Raw genomic sequence first — 21,861 nt, 5'->3', positions numbered from 1 at the left:
GTTTGATCCGGCCCGATTTCTGAAGGAGGAGTTCTGGGTCCTTCCATGGGGTGCTGGGGAGCGGGGCCGCCTTCTCCCCGGGGTGGGCGGGAGGGCGCGGGGCCCTGGAAGGAAACACAGCTTTGCCTTCTTTGGCCTTCTGCACGCACGGTAACTTCAGCGTGGTCTTGGGACTCTTTTTCCACATTGGCCTCCTGAAATGGCATTGAGAGTCGAAGCCAGTGGCGCTTTCCCTGGCCCTGTCCACCTCCATCCCGCTCCTAAGAGTGGAATGAGTCTGACCCCAGAGGTACCCCCGCTGCCCCGAGGGGATGCTGCCGAGTGACCGCCGTCGAGGTGGTTCACAGCTGCTCCGCCGTCTCCTCCCGGCACCGCCTGTGGCCGAGCGTTCCACCTCGCGGCGTCTGGCCAGCGTCCCTGGAGGAGACGCAGCGCCCCTGGAGAAGCCGGCATCCTGCTTCGCTGAGGCCTCCTCGGTGACACCATCCTCCCTCCAGCCGCAGCGGACGACCCGGGGCGCTCTCAGGCCCCCGCGTGCCAGGTGTCTCTCCGCCATACGCACAGGGTACAGGGTGCTGGTGGCCCTTTCAAGACCGCCGGATGCAGGGCTGGAAGCCTCGGGTCACGTCCAGGAGGAGCGTCTCCAGCCCAGCAGGCTCGGCGTCCCGGCCCGGGAGCATCGATGGCTCTGTTAGCAGTGGCATTTTGGGCTTCCTGCTGCGGCGGCCCTTTGGGCTCAGAGCTGAGCGAGCCCACAGCGGGCAGTTCCCCCACGTGAAAAGCACGCTGCCTTGGAACCGGGATGGTGTTGCGACGTGGCTTTGTGGGTCTTCAGCCTTTGTACGGTTCTAGCGATATCGATAGACATGAAGGGGCCATGGCCCATTCAGATGTTCAACCAAAGGCGGGAGACCCCAGCTCTGCTGTTAGGAATTGTGTGTACGGTGGAGAATAGACCGTGATTTTCCCATTGCCAAAAAAAAAAAAAAAAAAAAAAAAAAAAAGCAGGTCTGGGAGCTCCTAAGTTACCCGAGAGGAGGGCTAGGAAGGGGGTCCAGGGCCCGAGTTTTGTGGCCAGACGGAAGCCGGGGTGGGCAGGGTCCCGGGCAAGCCCCCGCTGGGTTCAGGACAAAGGCTGAGCCCGGGCATCGGACGTGCCCTCTGACCGCGCTCCTCCTCACTCGGGGCTGGAGCCCGTGGAGCCCGTGCTCGCCTCTCCCTGCCCGGTAGACGCTGGGTTCATGGCTGCAGAGAGAAGGAGGCAGCCTTTCCCGTGGGCTCTTGTGTGTGGGTTAATTTGTCACCCAGCGCGCCTGGTGGCCCAGCCCCCTGATGTGAGAAACACAGCATTCACACTACAAAGGGGTTTGTTAGGGGCTTGTTGAACCCGGGTGACCGTCCCCAGAAGTCAGGGCCACAGCTGCAAGCCAGACCTGGCTGGGCTTGACGGCTCCCTGATGGGCTGGCTTTTTGCTTAGGGAGGTTCTGTGTAGTTAGAGCAGCTTTGTTGCCAAATTACGCCCACTTGAGACAGCTGGGCAGCCAGAGGGCCCATCCTTTGCCATTTGCTGAAACAGTGGGGGGCTCGGCAAGCCAGGGGCAGGGGGGAGAAGGCGGGAGGGCGGCCAGGTGGGGGCCCACAGCTCCCCAGCCCCCGGATTCTGCTCGCTCCCCGCCCCCCGCCTATCAGTGCCCTTGAGCCACTGCTCCCGCGATGCGGCCCTCTCACCCCGTCTTCCTGTGAATCACTTACTCCTTTTCCATGATTCTTGAGAGCGAGTTTCTCTTAAAAAAGCTTTCAGCTGAGCTCCACCAGCACGGAGACTTGCATTGGCGAGAAGTGCCCCTAACCGGCTGGTGTGTGGTGTTCACACCTGGGTCGGAGCCAGGCCCCACTCCCAGTACCTCCTCATCACCGTGGGGCTGGGACTAGGCCTGCATAAGTTCTCTGGGTGGCAGAGGGGTGAAGCGTTCTCACCCAGGGGCACCAGCCTCGGCCACGGGCTCTCCTGGGGATGCTGTCCCTGAAGAGGGGAGCAAGCGCCTCGTGTGGCTGGCCGGCCGTGCCCCTGGGTGGCCTGGCGCTGGCCTGTGTCCCCAAGTCGGCCATCTGTCTGAGCTTGAGATGAGCAGAGGGCTTGGGAGGGGGCCCTCCGCTGGCTGTGTCCCCAGGATTCCAGGGAGGAGCGGGGAAACTGTCACCTCCTGCAGGACCTCCGTGCAGGTGGGGGCCACCCCAGCTCCTGGCTTCACCTGTAGGGTCGGACCAGGGCACTGTCGCCCGACGCCCTCCTGAGCTGCTCTGGGTGGGGAGAAGGGCGCTGAGCTGGGCGCAGGGTTCCTGCTGGTGAAGCCCCTCGGACCTGCGTCAGCCCTCGCCCTGGGCTGCGCCTGTTCCCCTCCCTGGTCCTGGATGGTGCGGTTGTGAAAATGAAAGGGGTGCACACGGGGGCTCCATCCCCGCCCAGGGCCCTGATCTGGGCCTGTGCTGGGGGCTGCCTTTCCCACGAAGAACGGACCAACCATTTGAACAGCAGGAAATGCTGGAAACTCAAGCAGCAGGCACCGCGCTTCAGACGGGTCCACATGGGACGGCTTCCTGGAACTTGGGGCTTCCGAGGGGTCTCCCACGTGCGTTCTCCGTTTCTCTCCCGCCCGTTGATCTGGGACCTGAACTCCCTGCTGCTGCACCCACAGGCCACTCGGCGGCCCAGAAGCTGGGGTCAGGGGTGCGGGTGTGTTTGGTGTACGGTTATGCAATTGTGTGTCCCGCGAGGTGATGTGCTACCAACTATTTTCAGATGGTGAATGTTTCAGGGGTGAAGACCTCAGAACAGGGCTAAGAGCCAAGCTGTTTTCCTGTGAAGAAAAAAAAACGTCTGTCTATCGCACCTCGTATCGTCAGAAGGTGGAAACTGAAATAAATGATCTTAAAAAAAGAGACGTCAGTCTGTGTAATTGTTGTTTTCACATATCCGTGAGTACTTTTTTTTATGGACTTTGCAGTCTTCTCAGTGACGGCAGCGGCATTTCAGGAGAAAACACCTTTTTCGGGTCAAAGAGATGTTTTCTTCACCTTGGCTCAGCAGCTGGTCTTGCGCAGGGTGTGTGTGTGATGGGAAAACTGGAAAGGGGCCCCCCCTGCTGGGCTGCTCCGCGGGGTCCCTGCACTTGCTGGGAGGCGGGGGTGGGAGGAGGGGGCTAGGGAACCAGAGGCCCAGGCTCCAGGATGCCTCCAAACCCTTCTAGCTGGCATCCGGGTCTCGCCTTTGCTCTGAGCCGCGGCTGCCCACCTCTTGCCTTTGGGGGAGCTGTAGGAGGAACCCGATTTGTGCTCCAGCCAGACCCAAACGGGCCCGTTTTACCAGCCCTCTCCAACGTGGTTTCACAGACGGGTTTCGTGAAATGCCGGGCTTTCCTTCTGTGATTGGAAGAGGTCAGTAGCCACGTGCACACTGTCCAGCCTCACCAGGTCTGGGGGAGCAGCAAAGGGCTTGGAAGGAGTGTCCTCGGTTCCCGGAGCGGCAGGTAGGATGGTCCCCAGGGTGCAGGTGCAGGCAGGTCCCCCAGCCCCACTCTGACTGCCTGAAATGAGCTGGGGTACGTGCCCCATCCCTTGGTGGGGGCGGACGCCCCCATCCCCAGTTCTCCCGCCCCGCCTGGAGGTCACAGCTCCCTCGTAGCCACGCATGGAAGCCTCTGAGCCTAGGCCTGACTTTTCCTCTGGTGCCAGGAGAGTCCCCGCGGCTGCAGGCCAAGGCTGGACCCAGAGGCAGCTCCAGGGGACAGGATAGGACCCCAAGGAGCAGGGCGGGGCAGCCCCGCACAGAGCCCAGGTCTGTTCGCCTCCTCTGACCGACCACAGGCCTTTTGCCCTGTTGTCCTTTGAACCTCAGTTGCTTCATCTGTAAAATGGCAATGAAAACCTCATCTCCCGAGACGGTTCCAACGTGCTTCTCACTCCAGTTTTCCACATGACATAAGCAAACCGGGGAGAGGCACCCGTAGGAAGCTTCCCACCCTTTAAAAAGAAAGAGAGTTCCCATCGTGGCACAGTGGTTGACGAATCCGACAAGGAACCATGAGGTTGCGGGTTCGATCCCTGACCTCACTCGGTGGGTGAAGGATCCGGCGTTGCAGGGAGCTGTGGTATAAGTCACAGATGCAGCTTGACTTATGTGGTTGTGGTGTAGGCCGGCGGCTACAGCTCCAATTAGACCCCTAGCCTGGGACCTCCCCCATGTGCCATGGGTACAGCCCTAGAAAAGACAAAAAATAAAATAGACAAAGACGAAGAAGCAAACTCTTGTCTGCAGATTTTATAGGAATACATTGAAAATGTATTCTTCAGAATTCACAGCAACAAATAGAAATGTTAACCCTTCCCCGTTCAGAGGGTGTTTCTTTGTACATTGTAGCCTTTCTCCTTGACGTGTATTGACGTTTGAAACTGCCCTGGGGCACCGTGATCACACAGTGCTTCACCTCTTATATTCGTGCCATGCGCCTCCGCCTGCCGCCGCCTCCAGGGCTCCAGGGTGAGACACACCCCCAGCCCCGCGAGAAACATCCCCTCTCGCCCCGCATTTGGAAGAAGCCTCTCCCTGACCAAGTCCCTCTTTCATGGCAGAGGAGGCGACGCAGGTGCCTGCTTTCCCCCCAAACTCAGACACCTGCGCACATGGCTCTAGGGAGCCGTCTGCCTCCATGCGTAAGACCCGGAAAACAGGAGACCCCAAAACTTAGGCTCCTTCCACCCCTGCCCCCCGCACCGCACCGCCTGCCTCCTGGGCCCCAAAGAGAGGAGCGAGGGAGCGTGTCCCCACTCCAGGCGGCCACCCGCAGAGAGAGCCCGGACGCTCTTGGCCTGAGTCCACCCCTGGGGTTGGGGCGCCTTGGTCTCCAGGCACTGAGGCCAGAGGAGGGGGGAGAGGCCCTTGATGCTGTCACCTTGCACGGAATGAGCCCTTTCTATGAGCCAGGTGCCACCAGGCGCCAGGACCACAAGGTGAAGACCAAAGTCGTTTTCCCTCGGAAAATAGTGGTATGGAAACACAGCTGAGGTGACAAAATTGTACATGTCTGTGTGTGTGTGTGTGTGTGCATGGGCCCACATATATACTTAGTATAAAGGTATGAGAAAATAGTGTAAAATGTGATGCGATGTACTATGTAGTACAATACATGGCGTCTTATTATATAGGAACTAGAGAATGTTCCAGCTACTGTTGGAGTGTCCTTCCCGGTTGAATCAGGGTGGGCTTCCTGGAGGAGGTGTGTGGGCGCTGGATTGGGGGTAATAAACACCACTCTGGTCAGGACATTCGTCTTGCAATGATCCCTTGAGGAAGGTTTGAGGGCTTTTTAAGTTTTATTTTTTATTGATGTACAGTTCGTTTACAATGGTTTAGTTGCTGGACTATGGCAAAGTGATTCAATGCTACATTGACTTTCCATTATGGTTTCTCATAGGACCTTGACTGTGGTTCCCTCTGCATTCACTGTATAGGTCCCGACTGCGAGGCAGTGGGACCTTGCAGTTGATTTTATTCACAGTCCTGGGCATCTGAAAATCCCAAACCCCTCATTTGTCCCTCATCCCGTTTCGCCCTTGGTAACCACAGTTTGTTTTGGGTGTCTGTGAGTCTGTGTCTGTTTTGTTAATAGGCTCATTTACATCCTTTTAAAATTCCTTATGTCAGTGATACCACATGGGATTCCTCTCTCTCTCTCTGACTTCACTTCGCCCGAGAATCTCTAGGTCCCTCCGTGCTTCTGTACATGGCATGATTTCGTTTGTTTTTCTGGCTGAGGAATAGTCCCTCGTGTCTGTGTACCCCGTCTTCTTTATGCCTCCCTCTGTCCACGGACCCTCAGGTGGCTTCCTTGTCTTGGCTGCTGTGACTTGTGCTGCTGTGAACACTGGGGTGCATGCGTCTTTTTGAATTAGGCTTTTCTCCTGGTGTGTGCCCGGGGGTGGGAGTGCAGGATCACACAGCAACTGTTTTTAGTGTTTGGAGGAACCTCCATACTCGTCTCCTGAGTGGCTGCACCAACGTGCACCCCCACTGGCAGTGTGGGGGCTCCCTTTTCTCCACACCCACGAAGAAGGTCTTGTTTCCCGCTGTGCTGATGCAGAAATCGTGGTACCCCAAGTGGGGAATCAAATTAGGGGCCAGTTGGCTCCAGAGCGGAGGGTGCACCCACCAGGCCAGCTCGAGAGGCTGCAGAAAGGACCCTTCCCAATTTAGGTCTTCGGGAAGCAGCGGGAGGTGTGCCGGGGACCACGTGACCCAGAGCTCAGCTGCCCCCGACACTGTCGGGAATTTGCACACCCAGGGCGCCCAGGCAGGCAGCCAGCCGAGCCTGTGCACCCCACCCCTCCTTCCACTTTGGAGGTGTCCCTGTGTTTTGAGTAAATTGCGTTTCCCCTAAAAGTTCATGCCTCGAAGTTCTGACTCCCAGGAGCTCAGAATGTGAGCTTCTTGGGAAATAGCGTCCGGGTGGATATATTTAGGGCGGGTGGGGTGGACCCCAGTCCAGCGTGATCAGCGTCCTTGTACAAAGAGGAAATCTGGACACAGATACACACAGGAAGACGCCACATGAGGGTGAAGGTGAGATCAGAGTGATGGTTTTACAAGCCAAGGAGCCCCTGGCACTGCCTGGGCACGCCCAGAGAGCCTCCCCGCAGAGCCCGGAAGGAGCCTGCCTGCCAGCGCCCTGATGTCGGCCTCCAGGCCTCCAGCCTGAGGGAGAATAGATTTCTGGGGTTAGAAGCCCCCATGAGGCGTGTTTATTGGGGCAGCCCTGGAAGACGAGTCACCTGTAACCCATAAGGACCCTGGGAACCTTCCAGGACAGACCCCAGGGTCCACCGCCTGCCTCTTGTTTGTAGAAAAACTAGCCTCCTAGGCCTTCCCCGATTCCAAAGAATAAATTTCATCAGAGGGATGAGAAAGTGCAGAAAAAAATGAAAAGCAGCCCAGGAAGACAAAACATTAATAGTTCAGCCATTCAACAAAGTCAGGGACTCTTAGTTCTTCCTCAAGGGCTGTAGACAATCTCCTGAGCCTTGGCCTGGGAGCTGTTTTGCAGAAGCTGAAGCCCCACCAGGTGGAAGAAGTTAACTGCGTGCTGCCCACCAGCACGGAGACCCCGGACCGGACCGGCGAGAACCAGAAGGTGGATGATGCTGACGCCCAGTGACCTCACCACCAGCCAATCCGAAGAGCGTCCACGAGCTGCTCACGCAGCCCACGGGGCCCAACTCCACCCCCTACCCTGCGCTGTCTTTAAAAGCCTGTCCCTGAAAGCCATGGGATGTTTGGGTCTTTTGAGCACTAGCTGTGTGGACCCCTTGCCTGGCGCCTGCAGGAAACGCTACGTGTGCCTTCATTACGACCTGGTGTCAGGAGATGGGCGAGTGCACCCCCGCCTGGTCCAGTGACACCCTGAGCTCTCACCCTTCACACGGGTGTAGACACCCAGAGCCCCGGTGGGAAGGCAGGAAGCGAGACCCAGCTCGAGTCGGGGAGATGCCCCCACGTTTATTGAGCGCCGGCTGGACACCTGGATCCCCAGAGCAGCCCAGGAGGTGAGTGATGCGACCGCTGTCGTACAGATGGGGACACCGAGGCTCAGAGGACACGTGACTTGCACACAGCAGCGTCCTGAGCGTCCAGCGTCAGCCCCCTACACGAGTTATTGACGGAGCCCCCGTCCCCTGAAAGTCCTCCACGGGCCCCTCCTCCTCCTCGGCCGAGTCCTCCTCACTCACCGCTTCTTTTCTCTGGCTCCGTATGGTGCTCTGAGCACTCTAAATAATAATAATAATAATAATAGTGAGAATATCGCAGCAACAACAGCAGGTGTCACAGTGATGGCGACAGGCATTGTTCTCCAAGTGCCTCACGTAGGTTTGTTCGCCTAATACCAAGACTTTGAGGGGTTACTTTCATCAGCCCCTCTTTGCAGGTGAGGCCTCTAGGACCCAGAGAGGTTAAGGAAATTTCCCAGGGTCACACAGCTTAGGAGCAGTGGGTTTGGACCCGGGCAGTCTGGCTGGGGATGATACTTCTTCCGCAGCCTTTGGAGAGAATGATTCAGGAAGCGGGGGACCCCTTCAGCCCCTGCGTGGTAGATGGTGGTCCCCGAGTCCGCGTCAGGCGGGTCCAGGTCAGACCCTCCTGCCCCCCCAAGCAGCAGCTCATCTCGGATCCGAGTTCTCTGCTGGCCTCTGGTCACGTCACCTTGTCACGGGTGTCCCACCCCCAGTGCTCACCTGGGCCAGAGACCACGGGACCGCTGGGGAGGCGGTGGTATTTGTGAGCGGCCGAGCGTTGTAACGTCCATAAACTCCTTGCATCTTGGCTCTAAAATCCTGCCAGGAGGGTTACAGAGACCGGGGTGTAAGCACGGAGGAAGGGCCCGGGAGGGGAAGGCAGCTGCCAGGCCCCACCCGCTCCAGGTCCCCTGGAGCCTCCTGTTCCTTGTTGCATATGATCGACAGCAGCCCGGTGAACTGGCCTTAGCATCCCATTTTACAGACAGGAAAACCGAGGCCCAGAGAGGCCAGTTAACTCATCCATGGTCACACAGCATGATTAGTGATCCCACCCCTGGTCCCCCAGCAAAGTAGAGGTGAGTGAATGTCCCAGAGCCCAGCCAGGCGTTCCCCAACCCCTCGTGGTGGTTTAAAGATCACCCACAGATTCCTTGACGCTTTTCCCAGCAGGAGCGGGCCTCTAACTCTCCTCCCCTGACTGTGGCCTTCCTGACGCCCTTGTACGGAACGGGATGTGGCAGGCACGATGCTTAGTTCTCCTGACGTTACGTCGCAGAAGGTGACACGGGGTCCGCCTGGCTCTGTCTCTGATACTCGCTTCTGGACCAGCCGCCGTGCCCCCGAGGAGAGGCCGTGGGCAGTTACTCGGGCGGCAGACCCCAGCCCGGACCAGACAGGGTGGGCCTCAGGGGTACGGCTCATGTCCAGGCCCCCGGCTCAGAAGGACGCTGCCGTCTCCACCGCTTCACGTGGAGCAAAGGGCCCGGGGCTTCGTTGTGCCCGGAATCTGCGAGTCACGTGGCCTGTCCTGAACCCCGACGGACGACAGCCAGCATCTCCCACCCATGAGCCAGGAGCACGGCCCTGGCCACGGATTGGCTGGAAGGTCCCGGCGAGGACGGCCCAGCCGAAGCCCCCACCCCCGGAACCGCGGAAGATGAGCGTGGCAGGTGATCACGTGTTGTACCTCTGACCCCTCGAGGCTTGGCCAGCCTGTCGTAGGTAACAGCTAATTCTAGACCTTAATCACCTCAGGTGAGGGCCAGGAGCACTTCGCCTCCGCCCCAAGGACAGCGAAGCATCAGCCTGGAGGTGCTTTTGCTGTTGCCCTTGACCCCCCGGTGGGCGAGGCGCGCTTGCTGTTCCAGAGCCAAGTTCCCCACCTGCCTGGCGCCCGGGACATGCGTTGGGAACCAAGCATCACCGTGAGCCTCCAGGAGCGGAGAAATGGCAAGATGTTGCCACCCAACGCTGCTTCTCTCGAGGCGGAAGCAGCCTCCAGTGGAGCCCTGCACCCCCAGAGGGAAGACGGGGGGACCCACCTCCAGGTCTCTCTCCAGGTCGTAGCGCTCCAGGGTCTGGAAGGTGCTGGAATACACCTCCACGGCTTTGGCGTGGAACACCATCTCGATGGTCACAAAGTCCGAAAAAATTTTCTAGGGGGAGAGAAGCCTGGGTCACATATGCGACACGGTCAGAGGGACTGTCCTGGGGTCACCTTGGACGCGGACAGGATGGGGGCAGGAGCTTAGCGGTCCTTGCGGCGAGGCCGAGCGTGGGATTCTGAGATGGTGTCTCATGTTCATTTTTGTTGGGACACATAATGCCTTCCCCTGGTTCAAAAGCCGCCCGGCACAAGGATGGTTCCAGAAACGTGTAAGGCCTTGTGGACTTTCTCAGCTCGGTCAGCCTGGGCTCAGCCATTCAGCCTTTGCGTCTCTCGTTCTGAGGACAGGTATTTGCAGGTGGGTGGCTACGAAGCTTTAGCCTCTGACACCCACGGGCTAGAAGTGGGTCTTGTGGGAGAAGGAGAGGGGGCTGCTGGTAGACCCTACTTGGCCCGGAGGCCCCTCAACCTGATGAACCAGTGTGTCAAAACATTATTAGTGATAAAGAGCTTGGCTCATCTTGGTCAGATGGTTCGGCTTGGCTCAATAAGCTCTCACAGAGCTTCTACTACGTGTCTGGCTCCAGTGGGGGCGCCTACTGTGTGCAAGGCCTAGCACAAGCTCCTACTATGTGTCAGACCTGAGTGGAGACTCCTACAGTGTGTCAAGTCCAGCATTGGCTCCTATTGTGGGTCAGACCCCAGAGGGACTTGCACTGTGTGCTGGGCCTGGCGCAAGCTCCTACTGTGTGCTGGGCCTAGCACAAGCTGCCACGGTGTGGGAGACCCGACAGGACAGAGGCTTGGAGTTGGGGGAGGAGCTTGCAGTTTGGAAACACACCTCTTCACATCATATGGGAAGCACCTGGAGAAGCAGCTAAGCCGGCCTGGCAGAAGAAAGGGGAGGGGAGGCCCCCGGCTGGGATGGAAGCCTTACCTCCCGCCTGCCTGCTCCCTCCTGCCCCGGGAGCCAGTGCTGGTGGTCCCCCCTGGGAATTTAGAGACCTCATCCTGCTGTTTACTAGCTTGATGGAAATGCAGACCCGCTGGCCCAGGCGGGCCCGTCCCCTGCGTTTTAAGAAGCCCCCGGGAGATTTCCGATGCCCACTCAGGTAGGCGAACCCTGCATGAAGGCAGGACTTACATTCTTTTATAGGCGCCCGAGTTATTTTATGATCGTTTCCCTCGAATGGTGACCTCAAACCAGCACAGCGGTAATCATTACTTCGACCTCTGGTTTTTAATCTCTTCTAAACTCTGGGGGTTTGGATAAGTGTCTCTTTGTGAGTTTAATCCCCAAATGGTAAAAGATGCCCCTTTGGAACTGTGTGCTTCTGTTGGCCCCCGACCGTGGAGAATCTTGTGTGCTGTGTCGACACCCCAGGAGCCCTGCTTTCAGGCCTCGTAAACATGAGGTGTTTAATAATGGTCTGCTGGTGGTTTTAGGTTCTGCCTGCAACATGGCATTCACTCGCTCATTTATTCTTCATTCATTGTCCTCGTATTTACTGAGAATCTGCTGAGTGCCAGGCCCGGGTGCCCAGGACCCAGGAGGGGACAAGGCAGGCATGCATGTGGCGCTGACATGCAGTGTGGGAGGCAGGTGTGGGACAGTCACCCCACCTCCCTGCTCTCCTTGCACCCTGGAGTCTGCCCGATGTGTCTTTGTCTCCCTCAAGGGTGTCAGCTCTGGGAGGACAGGGCTTTGCTTTGCTGGCTGCGGTGTCCCCAGCCTCAGGCATAGCGCTCAGGCATAGCGCCCAGCCTGTAGTAGGTGTGGATTCAACATTTGTTCGATTCACCCCCCCCGGGGCGGGGGTAATTGCCCCCAGAGGGAGGAGAGGCTGTTAACCGTTGGTCGGACCAGGTCTGGGGGTCCGGGCAAAGTTTCCTGTAGGCTGAGGAGGTGGGAGCTCGGTGGACAGCAGAGGTCACAGCCTGTGCAAAGGCCCTGAGGTCGGAAAGGCCTTGATGCCCTTGGGCTTGCAGTGATATGTCCAAGGGCCGGGCTGGGGCTTCCAGAGGCTCAGGGAGGGTTTCAGCCTCTGTCCTTGGATCGAGGGAAGCACAGGGGCCATTAAACCTGGGAGGGACAAATCAGAGCTGCCTTCTGTGAGACTGCGACTTGGAGAGTGGACAAGCCGGGGCGCCAAGATGGGTGCGGGGGCCTCTGTGACCATCTTGGGGGGAAGACCCCAACTCCCTGAAGCCTGTTGTATGAGCTGGGGCTCCAGGTGTGGCGTGGGGGTCTGGGCTTTGTGCGAGGGGCTTCGTGGAGGAGAGAAGGCAGGCAGGGCGAGTCCCGTGGGTCCCGCGTGGAGAGGAGGGGACCGAGGGACAGGCTGCCGAGCAGGCCCGGCGGGCGGGCAGCTGGGCCGGCTGTGAGAGGGCAGGGCGGCCAAGGGTGTCTTCCGGGCAGGACAGCTGTGCAGGACAGCTGCCCAGAGCAGCCGGCCTCTTGCCCCCGCCCCGTGGTCAGGATGAAGCCAGGATTAACTGTCCTGGGAGCCGCGAGGGCACAAGCTCGCACGCAGGCACACACACACACACACACACACACGCACATGTCAGCACACACACACACGAGGCAGCCTGGCGTGCTTCTCCCCAGGGCCGACACCCCTACCTGTAGGTCCTTCAGCTTCTGCTTCTGGAAGGTATCAATTGTCTCCTCCAGCTGGTGGGTGGTGCGGTTGGCATCCACCGAGGCCCTCTGCACGCTGGTCTCCGCCTGGCCCAGAGGGAGGAGGTGTCATGGGGGCTCCCTTCTAGACCGTTCTCTGCCCCTGCAGCCCCCCTGCGCCCTGGGCACCTCATGGAAGGAACGGCTGGCCAGGCCCCGGGGACAGGGCCCGCCTCAGTCTGTAGGGCCAACTCCACGCCAGGCCGGGATGTGAAGAAGCTGGGCTTTCACAGCCAGACCCCCCGGAGCTGGGCTGGGTCTGCCCTTGGCTCCCTGTGTGACCTTGGGCGAGTCACCTTTCTCGGCCTCATCTACAAGTTCCCGCCTCCTGAATGAGCTCTGAGAAGGTAATGGGCCGCGGAGGGAGCAACAGGCTGCCTGGCTGAGTCGCCTCACGGATGGGACAGGACCCAGGTCTGCCGAGCCCCAGGCGACCCCCTCCAATCTTGCATCCTGAGCGCGGGCCCTGCCGCACCTGCTCAGGTAAAGCTCACCTGGCCGTTGCGTGAGGCCGTTCCTTACCTGCGTGCGAGCCCGCCCTCCCCACTCCGACACGTGACGCTCACCTGGGACTGAGAAAGGTGCTGTTAAGGACCCAGGTTCACCAGCAGCCCCCGGGGTGGCCCCCAAAGCCCCCACCCAGAGGGCGCAGGGGTGCGTGGCCCTGAGCAGCTGCAGGAAGGATACGAGGGTCGGTCTGTCGGAAGGGGACTTCTGCCTCAGCTTCTCCAGTCTCTCCAGCTGTTTGATCTCGTTGTTCCGGACGCGTTTGCATTTCTTGATCTCTGCCTAAGGAAGGAGGAGGGCGGTTTCCTGGGGTCCCAGCCCCACCCCCGGCCCCCCTCCCCACTGCTGTGCCCTCACTCACCCGGGTCTGCTTTATCTGCGCCCCATAGAGCTTCAGAGGGTCAATAACCTTCCTCTCCAGCCTTTCAACCTGGGGGAGCACGAACACACAGAGTCAGAGCCAGGGGTGCCAGGAGGCCGCGTGGCCCCTGGCCTGCATTTATAGAGCGCCGTCTGCATCCCTGGAGCTGCACAGTGGCCTCTCCCCCCACTTTGGCCTGTGAGCGCCCATCTGGGCTCAGGCCTCTGTCTCCCTCAGGCTGTGGTAACATGTTTCAATTCCTGGCCCGGAAAATGGGTAAAATGACAGTCGCTGCCCAGGGTTTTGTGGCAACTTGATGCGACCCAATGCCGTTTCGTCTCTTGCAACTGCCTTAAGGTCCTATTGGGGAGGCTGATAGACCCGCCTGGAACACCCGGACTGGCACAGGATTCAGAGCGGACTCTGACCCCCAGGGACACCTCGAGGTTGGCGAGGGGGACACCTCATGCCCCTGGGTCAGTGCCCACGTGCCAGGCCTAATGCTGGACACTCAGATAAACAGTATCAGTAATGGTAACAGCGGTCACAGTTAAGGGCAGTGTGGGAGTTCCCTGGTGGCCTGGTGGCTAAGACCCAGCGTTGTCACTGCTGTGGTACAGTTTGATACCTGGCCAGGGGACTTGGGTGTGCCAGGCATGGCCTAAATAAAATAAAACTAGTGTGAATTAAGCTCTTTCCCTGTGGGTGTCACACTAGAGCCGGCACAGGAGTCCCCCAAGGGCCCCTTAAACCCCAGGTCATCAGGCCCCGCCCCAGAGGTTCTGACCCTGTGAGTTCAGGGTGCGGCTGAGAATCTGCATTTCTCACAAGGTCCTCGGTAAGGCTGCTGCCTGGAGGACAGGGGTCCCTGAAAGTCTGGCTTCCCAGATGGGCCAGGGAGCTGGAGTTCCCACCCGGCCCCTTCATCATGGCTCTTGTAAATGCAGAACTAGGAAAAGTAATAATAATTTTCCCAGGCGCCGAAAGGGAAAGGGAGCGCTCCCCGGCCCTTCTCCGTACAGCGCTTCCTTCAGAGAACCAGCGATTGTACATCCGCCCGGTCGAGAGGGCTGTAAACCTTTTAAAAGCTAAAGAAGCCTCTGGTTGGTTTTACCACCAGAAAAGGCCAATCTCCTCTTTGAACTGTAAACGTGGAGGGGACGGGGTCTGCCAGGGCTTTGCCTGGCACCGGGCCCCAAGCTCTTCCTACCCGCCGGTGGGAGAGAGAGGGGCACAGCTCGTGTTCTTTGGATAAAGTCGGTGAGACAGCGCAGGTGGCTGCCCATCTGGCAGGTGGAATTAGGAGGTGCTGGGTGACACAGGGCGCCGTCCCCTCCCCTGAGGGAGGTCGCCTCCTCCCTCTAGTGACGGGGGTGCGGTTTTTTGGTCTGCGTCACTCATCTGATTGCCTGCGTCGGGCGGTGCCTTCTGGTTTCCGCCTTTCCTACCACTGCAAAGACAGTTTTCCCGCTGAGCCACAACGGGAACTCCTGGAGCTTTTATTTTTAACTCATGTCTTGGACGGCAGACCCCGCGGGGCGGCTCTGCCCCTCAGGTCCCCCCGGGCAGGGTCCTCGGGGCCCCCTGCTCACCTCGGCCTGCCGGTAGTCCTGCACTCTGGCCAGGTCCTCGGCGAGGCTCCGCAGCGTGGCCCGCATCTCCGGGTGCTCCGTGTTGGCAAAGTCGACGAGCTGTCTGACCAGCTGGTCAGCCTTGTCCCGCAGCCGGGCCGTCTTGCGGGTGTAGGCGGCCAGCAGCGAGCAGAGCTGGCCGAAGTGCTTCTCGGCCTGGGTCACCGTGTCCTCCATCACCCTCACCTGGCTGTCCCTGCGGAGGCGGGGGCCTGAGGGGCCGCCCTGGGCAGAGGGTGCAGGGGCCACCCACCATGGCCCTCCTGTGTCCTGGTCCCCAGGAGGACACCCCGGGTGAGCCCATCAGGGCAGGTGCAGGGTGTCCGCGGGGTCCCAGGGCTGGTCCGTGGTCGGGCACATATGCAAACATAGGTTTGGCTCCCGACCTGTCCTTTCCCCCCTGGGGACCATTTAATGGGGCTTTATGCCCCCGGCAGAGCGGGGCTTTATCCCAACCATCCCAGCTGCAGTGAAATCCCCTCTGAAACCCCCCAGTGCTAGCCTTCCCAGAGCTGCTGAAACTCTCTCCCGTCTCGACATCATAAAGCTTCTTTTTTAAATTAATAAGCTTGGAGTTCCTGTTGTGGCTCATTGGGTTAAGAACCCAACATAGTGTGCATGAGGATGTGGGTTCGATCCCTGGCCCTGCTCAGTGGGTCAGGGATCCAGCATTGCTGTGAGCTGTGGTGTAGGTTGCAGATGCGCCTTGGATCCCGTGTGGCTGTGGGTGTGGTATAGGCCGGCAGCTGTAGCTCTGATTTGACCCCTAGCCTGGGAACCTCCACGTGCCGTGGGTGTGGCCCTACAAATAAATAAATTAATTAGCTTTCTGGGGGAGAGGGGAAACCAGTTTTAAGATTACAGGAGAACTGGAGTTCCCGTTGTGGCTCAGTGGTTCATGAATCCGACTAGGAACCATGAGGATGTGGGTTCGATCCCTGGCCTCGCCCAGTGGGTTAAGGATCTGGCGTTGCCGTGAACTGTGGTGTGGGTCACAGATGCGCTTGGATCCTGTGTGGCTGTGCCTGTGGTGTAGGCCGGCAGCTGTAGCTCCGACTGGACCCCTAGCCTGGGAACCTCCATATGCCTTGGGTGCGGACCTAGAAAAGACAGAAAGACGAAGAAAAGATAAAAAAAAAAAGATTATGGGAGACCTGAGTGGACAGGGCAGAGGTCCCAGGCACCCTCACCAGTCCCAGGATTTCTCTCCGTGAACAGCGATGTGCCCGCGGCACCTTCTTATTAACCCAAGGCCCTCCTCTCCAGCCTGCGGGCTGCTTGGGGTTGTACCCGAGGGGTTTTGACGCAAGCCCGGTGCCCTGTCTGCAGCACCACAGCATCACGGAGAAGTGTCCCTGCCCTGAGGACCCCGTGCTCCGCCGGCTGGTCCCTCCTCCCTCCGCAGCCCCAAACCTTTGGTTTGCATGCCTCCCCCCCCCCACCGTTTATCCATCGCTTTATCCGCACACCACACCGTTTATCGCTTCCAGTCATCCCCATTTGTCTCACCCTCTGCATCTCTGGGGGGGGCGTGGGTGTGGGGCGTGGGGGGATGGAACCTTCTCGATGCAGCTCCATGGCTGCAAGCCCCTGGCCCTCGCAGGTGTTCCATGAAGAAGAGCAGAGGAAGGAGGGACCTGCTGGGTGGTCTTCCCGAGGCAGCAAAGGGGTAGTGCCTGGGGCTCTGCCATCCCGCCCCTGGCACCCTCTCCTCGCCCCTCCTCCCAGGTCCTCGCTGCCTCAGCCTCCCTCTGTTCAACCAAACTCCGCCGACCCCCGACCCCCATGGGCATCTCTAACCACATCTCTAAGGCGGAGCTGGGAGTGGGGCTTTTTGTCCTCCCGACAAACCCCCACAGGCGTGGCCCTGCCCAGTTTGCAGCGCACACACGCCATGGGAACTGCCAGCACGTTCAACAGAGGCCAGAGAGGTGGAGTGTCTTGCTCCAGGCACACAGCTGGCCACAGCCTCAGTCCCTCCAGGTGGGGTCCCAGGCCCCTCAGTCAGAATCACCTGCAGCACAAGTTTAACCTGCAGACTCCCAGCCCCCACGCCAGCCTCGTGAACCAGATTCCCTGTGAGGGCGGCCAGGGGTCGGGAGGGCTGCCTTGGGAAGGAAGCATTACCAGCGGGTTCAGAGGCACCCTGGGTCTGCGACCCCCAGAGGAGACAGGCTTGGAAACAAGTAGGATCAGGCTGCCAGCAGTGGGGTCGGGGACGATTCCGCAGAAGGGGTGGTGCCTGGTGGGGCTTTGAGGTATGAAGAGGGGTTCTTAGGTAGAGCCGAGCAGGGGAAGTTGGGGAGAACTCTGACTGGGACTTCCCCAGGGCTGTGGGTAGCAGGGCTGCAGAAGCAGAGGCCCGATTCTGGAAGCCTCCGGGGTCCTGAGCCCTGTCTGCCCTCGACCTTCAGGGGCAGAGTGGGTGGGAGAACCCTCCCACCACGCCCCCCCAGCATCTGTCTTAGTGCATCTGGCCTCGAAAACCCAGCCTCCCTCTCCCTCCCAGCCCGGGCCAGCACAGGCCACTCACCTGGAGAGGACAACGCTCATTGTGGCTGGAGGCGGAGCTGTCGTGGGGAGTAGAGACAGGGCCCCAGGGATCCGGCAAGCCTGGGAGAAGTCCCCCAGGGCCGGGCACAGCTGCTTGATCCTGGCTCAAGGGACGCCGCCACCTGGTTGCCTGGCACCGTGGCCACCCACAGTCACCCTGGGAGGAGCCTCAGCTGGTCGCCCGGGCAACCTCTCCTGGGCCCAGCCTCCCGGAGCAGGTTAGGAGGCTTCACCAGGCCGCACTGGCCCTGGTGGGGTCCCGGAGAGGCCACCACTCTCCCTGTGAGGACGGTGGCTCTCGTGGGCCTGGCAGTGTTGGGGTCCCCAGGAGAATGCAGGGACTGGATTTAGGGCTGCTCGTCTGGGGCTCAGCCCGGGGTCCCGCCGTCTGTGTGGGTCCTGAGGCCGAGAGCCCTCCTCCCACGAGAAGGCCACCAGGCTTCCCCCAGGCTCCTAGGGGACAGAGCGAAAGCAGGGTTGTCTCCAGGCCTTGTCACTGAAGGGAGGGGACAGGACCCCAGCCCCCAGGGACATCTGAAACATTTTTCTCATCATTTTATTGGTCTTTTCTCCCTTATGATAAAAACCAACAAAACACAAAAAGAAAACATAGCGACACCCCCCCCCCCACCCCGTACTCAGTACATTTGCTGACTGTACGATGTGTGCCATTCAGCGCAGCGGCCTTTTCCCTAAAGAAATGTGAACTGAGCCACCGCAACAATGAGAGACTGGCTGGGAAGAGGGGGCGTCGAAAGCCGTGCTGGGAACGGTCGCCCTGGGGGAACCCACTCCCCAAGTCTGGTCATTTTGTGTGTGTCGAGGTGGCCTCATGAAGAGTGGTTTGTTGGGTTTTTTTCTTCAGTGTATCTGAAAGAGAGGACTTTACTTATTTCTATTGACATCTGGCTGGTTGACAGTGTTATTTTCTGGAATCCAGCAAAGGGATTCCGTTACACACACGGACGTCTTTTTTTCAGTTTCTTTTCCATTTTAGGTTTTTACAAGATCGAGTTGAATAGAGTCCCCTGTGCTAGGCACTAGGACTTTATTTATCTATTTTACGTGTAATAGTTTGTGTCTGCTAATCCCAAACTCCTAATCTCCTCGCACCCTTCCCCTTCGATAACCATAAGTTTGTTTTCTATGCCTGTCTGTTTCTGTTTTGTAAATATGTTCATTTACATCATATTTTAGATTGTACAGATAAATGATGTATGATATTGTCTTTCTCTGGCTTATTTCACTTGGTACGATAATCTCTAGGTCCATCCATGTTGCTGCAAATGACATGATTTCATTCTTTTTTAGGGCTGAGTAGTATTCCGTTGTATACGTAACTGCATTTTCTCTGTCCACTCATCTACTGATGGACACTTAGGTTGCTTCCAGGTCTTGGCTGTTGTAAATAGTGCTTCTATGAACATCGAGGTGCATGTATCTTTTCAAATCATAGTTTTGTCTGGAGTGGGATTGCGAAATCATACGGCAACTTTATTTTTAGTGTTTTGAGGACCGTCCACACCGTTTTCCATAACAGCTGCACCAATTTATGTTCTCACCAACAGGGCTGGGAGGGCTGCTTTTTCTCCAGATCTTGAAAGCAAAGACTTGAGAGTCAGCTAAACATGGGTTCAAATCCCAGCCCCCAGCCCTGCTGTGTGACCTTAGGCAAGTCACCTGACTCCTGTGAGGGGCAGGCTTCTCCCCCGTACAGTGGGCCTGGGGTCCTCTCTGTTTGCCTTCTTGTTCAGGGAAATAAACCCCGGGTGGGAGGAGGAGAAGGGAAGCTCCCAGTGGGATTCCTGGCCTGTGGGTTCACGTGGTGACGGCTGCACGGTGGCTGGTCCTGTGCTGGTTCCCTGCCCCCTCCCCATCTCTGTGTGGTCCCTTTGCTACTCGGACTCCAGCTGTGCCTTTGCAGGAGCCCAGGGCTCCCCATGGGCCCGGAGCAGTGCATAGGCCACATGGCGGCACTGCCAGACCCTTGATGCCCCCCAGGTCACTGTGCAGGGCTCCCCGAGATGCTTGCACTCATGCTCTCTTCACACTCTCAGAAACCAGAACAGGCTTTTTCTTACCGAAGGGTGTGTGTGTGTGTTTTAAGTGGGCATTGGAAACGAGCAGGACGACAGAATTTGAGACGTGACATTTCACTTTCAAATGTAGCCTTTTCAGGGAGCCAACCGCGAAGGGCAGATTTCTGTGTCAACTCGGCAGGGCAGGAGAACCAGTCAGCTCATCCACACGGATCCCCAGGGTGCTGGAAGGGCGTTCGGTAGATGCGGTGAGCCTCGCGTTCAGTTGTCTCTAAGTAAAGGCGCTGAGCCTCAGTCGCGGTCGGGGGGGACCCTTCACCCCGTCCCTGGAAGATCCTGAGAGCAAAACTGTTTCCTGGTGATGAGGAAATTCTGCCCCACGCCACAGCATCCGCTCCTGCCTGAGTTGCCAGCCCACCCTCTGGATTTCCGACTTGGTCCTCTGTCTTCTAGGCCAGGAGAGGCTGCAAAGCGGGTTCAGGAAAGTGGGGTCCGTGTTACAGGCAATGACCACCAGAGGGCAGCAGAGACCCCCGAATGGAGAAGTCCCGCGGGGAGGGCAGGCTGGGCTGCGTGACCCCAGGAAACACAGTAGAGGAGGCAGGAGCCTTGGCGCAGGATGGGAGAAGGAGCGGCGCGTTGGAGAGAAAGGCCAGTGGGTCATTCATAAACCTCACGAAGTTTAAAAAATGGAACCCGCCTTCTGGTGGGGCCACACAGCGACATCTTGCGGCCAGAGAGAGAAACGCCAAGAGGCTGGGGAGAGGGAGATGCAGGGGCTGGCGGGGGAGAAGGCTGCCCCTCCCTCTGCCTCTCCCACCCCAAACCCCTTTACCGCCCTTGGCTGCAGGGCCAAGCAGGTCTGTGTCGAGAAATACGGCACAAACCCTATGCACCCCCGACCCTGCTGCCGCGTTTAGAGCCTGTGGGCTCGCACTGTCCTGCCTGCAAATGTATTTTTGCTGAAGCACGTGAGAGCCGCAGACATCCTGACCCTTTGCTCCAGATCATGTGCGTGTTCAAAGAGCAAGGACCTTCTCCCTCAAGACCTCCTGTGACCATCACACCCAGGAGACGACCGTGACGGCGGGGCTGGCATCCAGGCTTCCCTCGTTGTCACCAGTCCCCAGCTGTCCCAGCAAAGTCACCAATGGCTGCCCTTTCCACTGACTCAGGGCTCTGTGCAATTCCTGCTGAGTCTGTTTCCCACCTTGAGGTGGGAGCTGCGCCCAAGCCCGTCTCCTTCAGGAGACAGCCTTTCTTTCCATCGGACACCTTTTATTTTGAAATAATTTCCATTGTACGGAAAGAATACAAGCACCTCCTCACCCAAAGTCTCCAGTTGTTAAACGTTTTACCAAATTGACCCCGTCCTTCTCTCTCTGTATTTTCTGAACCACTTGAGAGCAAGTTGCAAGCCTGATGCCCTTTCCCCAGATGCTTGGTGTGTTTCCTAAAAGCAGCAGAGGCCTCTCACACAGCCTCAGCCCAATATTGGAACCAGACGGCTCACACGGGCTCATTCTATGATAAACGTCCTTCTATTATCTGATCTACAGGCTTTCTTCAGATTTCACACTTGTCCCCGTCATGTCATTGCAAGTAAACAGATCATTTGCTTCTGCTCCAGGGTCCAATCCAGGGTCCCCCGCTGTCTGTAGCTGGCACAATTCTGACATTTTTGTGGACGGGGGTGTGGGGGGAGTTGCTTCAGGGAACATTGGGTGGGAGGTAGGTGTCATATTCTGGCGGGGGGACTTGGGGGACCTCGGAGGCCGTCCTGCCCCAGTTTATGACACTGTCTTCCCGAGCCGGCTCTGTTCCCTCCACCGCGTCCCATGTGACGTCACTGCCAGCCCTTGCCACCTGCCCCGTCACAGAGCCCGCTGGGCCCAGGGTCCGGGCTCGGTCATCCTCTGTCCCCCGCAGGTGTTCGCTGCGTGTTTCCTCCGCCCCCACCCTGGGCCGCTGCTGAGGACGCCTCCCCCCTACCCCCGGCAGCCGGGCCCCCTGCCTCATGGAGCTTGTGCCCAGGGGCCGAGTCCAGGCTCCTTCCTCCCGCCGGGGCCCCAGGCCAGGCCAGGCCTCCTGTGAGCCTCAGTGTCCTCATCTGTGAAGTGGGCACAGTAGTCCTTCCCACTCATGGAGAGGGTGACATCGGGGAGGAATCGAGATGGTGCCTGGGGCCGACCCTCAGTGTCTGGCCTCAGGAACCCCAGCAGGGTGGGGGGGGTGGCCCTGCCACCCCACGAGGGGTCTGACCACGCAGGGCCCGGGGAGCTCCGCCCTCCCAGGTCCAAGTACATTTTTAGTGCAGCTCCAGATTGAATGAGCGTTTTTTTCGCAGCCACATCACACCGAGCTGACATTTCACAGGCTTCACGAAGCCAGCAGGCGGGTACATGAACTCGGA

General features: G+C 58.8%; 1 protein-coding gene and 1 long non-coding RNA gene across 8 annotated transcripts; one reads left to right on the top strand and one right to left on the bottom strand.

Annotated features, from left to right (window-relative positions):
• Positions 1 to 7,322: 7,322 nt before the first annotated feature.
• On the top strand, positions 7,323 to 21,000 carry LOC110260896 (uncharacterized). 3 transcript variants are annotated; one of them, XR_014805273.1, is made up of 4 exons: positions 7,323 to 7,597; positions 8,738 to 10,786; positions 19,579 to 19,696; positions 19,902 to 21,000. It is a non-coding gene; the product is annotated as an uncharacterized LOC110260896 (long non-coding RNA). The 3 variants fall into 3 exon arrangements; XR_014805276.1 differs by having other exon boundaries at positions 20,455 to 20,782; XR_014805275.1 differs by lacking the exon at positions 19,579 to 19,696 and having other exon boundaries at positions 19,902 to 20,814.
• CIBAR2 (CBY1 interacting BAR domain containing 2) lies at positions 7,526 to 17,567 on the bottom strand. 5 transcript variants are annotated; one of them, NM_001244334.1, is given in 9 exon segments: positions 7,526 to 7,819; positions 8,285 to 8,383; positions 9,610 to 9,723; positions 12,301 to 12,405; positions 12,924 to 12,929; positions 13,045 to 13,146; positions 13,226 to 13,294; positions 14,818 to 15,052; positions 17,390 to 17,507. In NM_001244334.1, coding segments are annotated over 9 exon segments (882 nt in total). In that variant the 5' UTR covers positions 17,410 to 17,507; the 3' UTR covers positions 7,526 to 7,687.
• Positions 21,001 to 21,861: the final 861 nt, after the last annotated feature.

This window comes from Sus scrofa, chromosome 6 (assembly GCF_054392235.1).
Source record: "Sus scrofa isolate SSC_HxYL_T2T_F1_AM1 chromosome 6, Sscrofa_HxYL_maternal_Yorkshire_Landrace_v2.0, whole genome shotgun sequence".
In the NCBI taxonomy this organism is placed as follows: domain Eukaryota; kingdom Metazoa; phylum Chordata; class Mammalia; order Artiodactyla; family Suidae; genus Sus; species Sus scrofa.
Note: the sequence above shows the minus strand (reverse complement) of the source record. Positions and strands in the feature narration are given on the sequence as shown.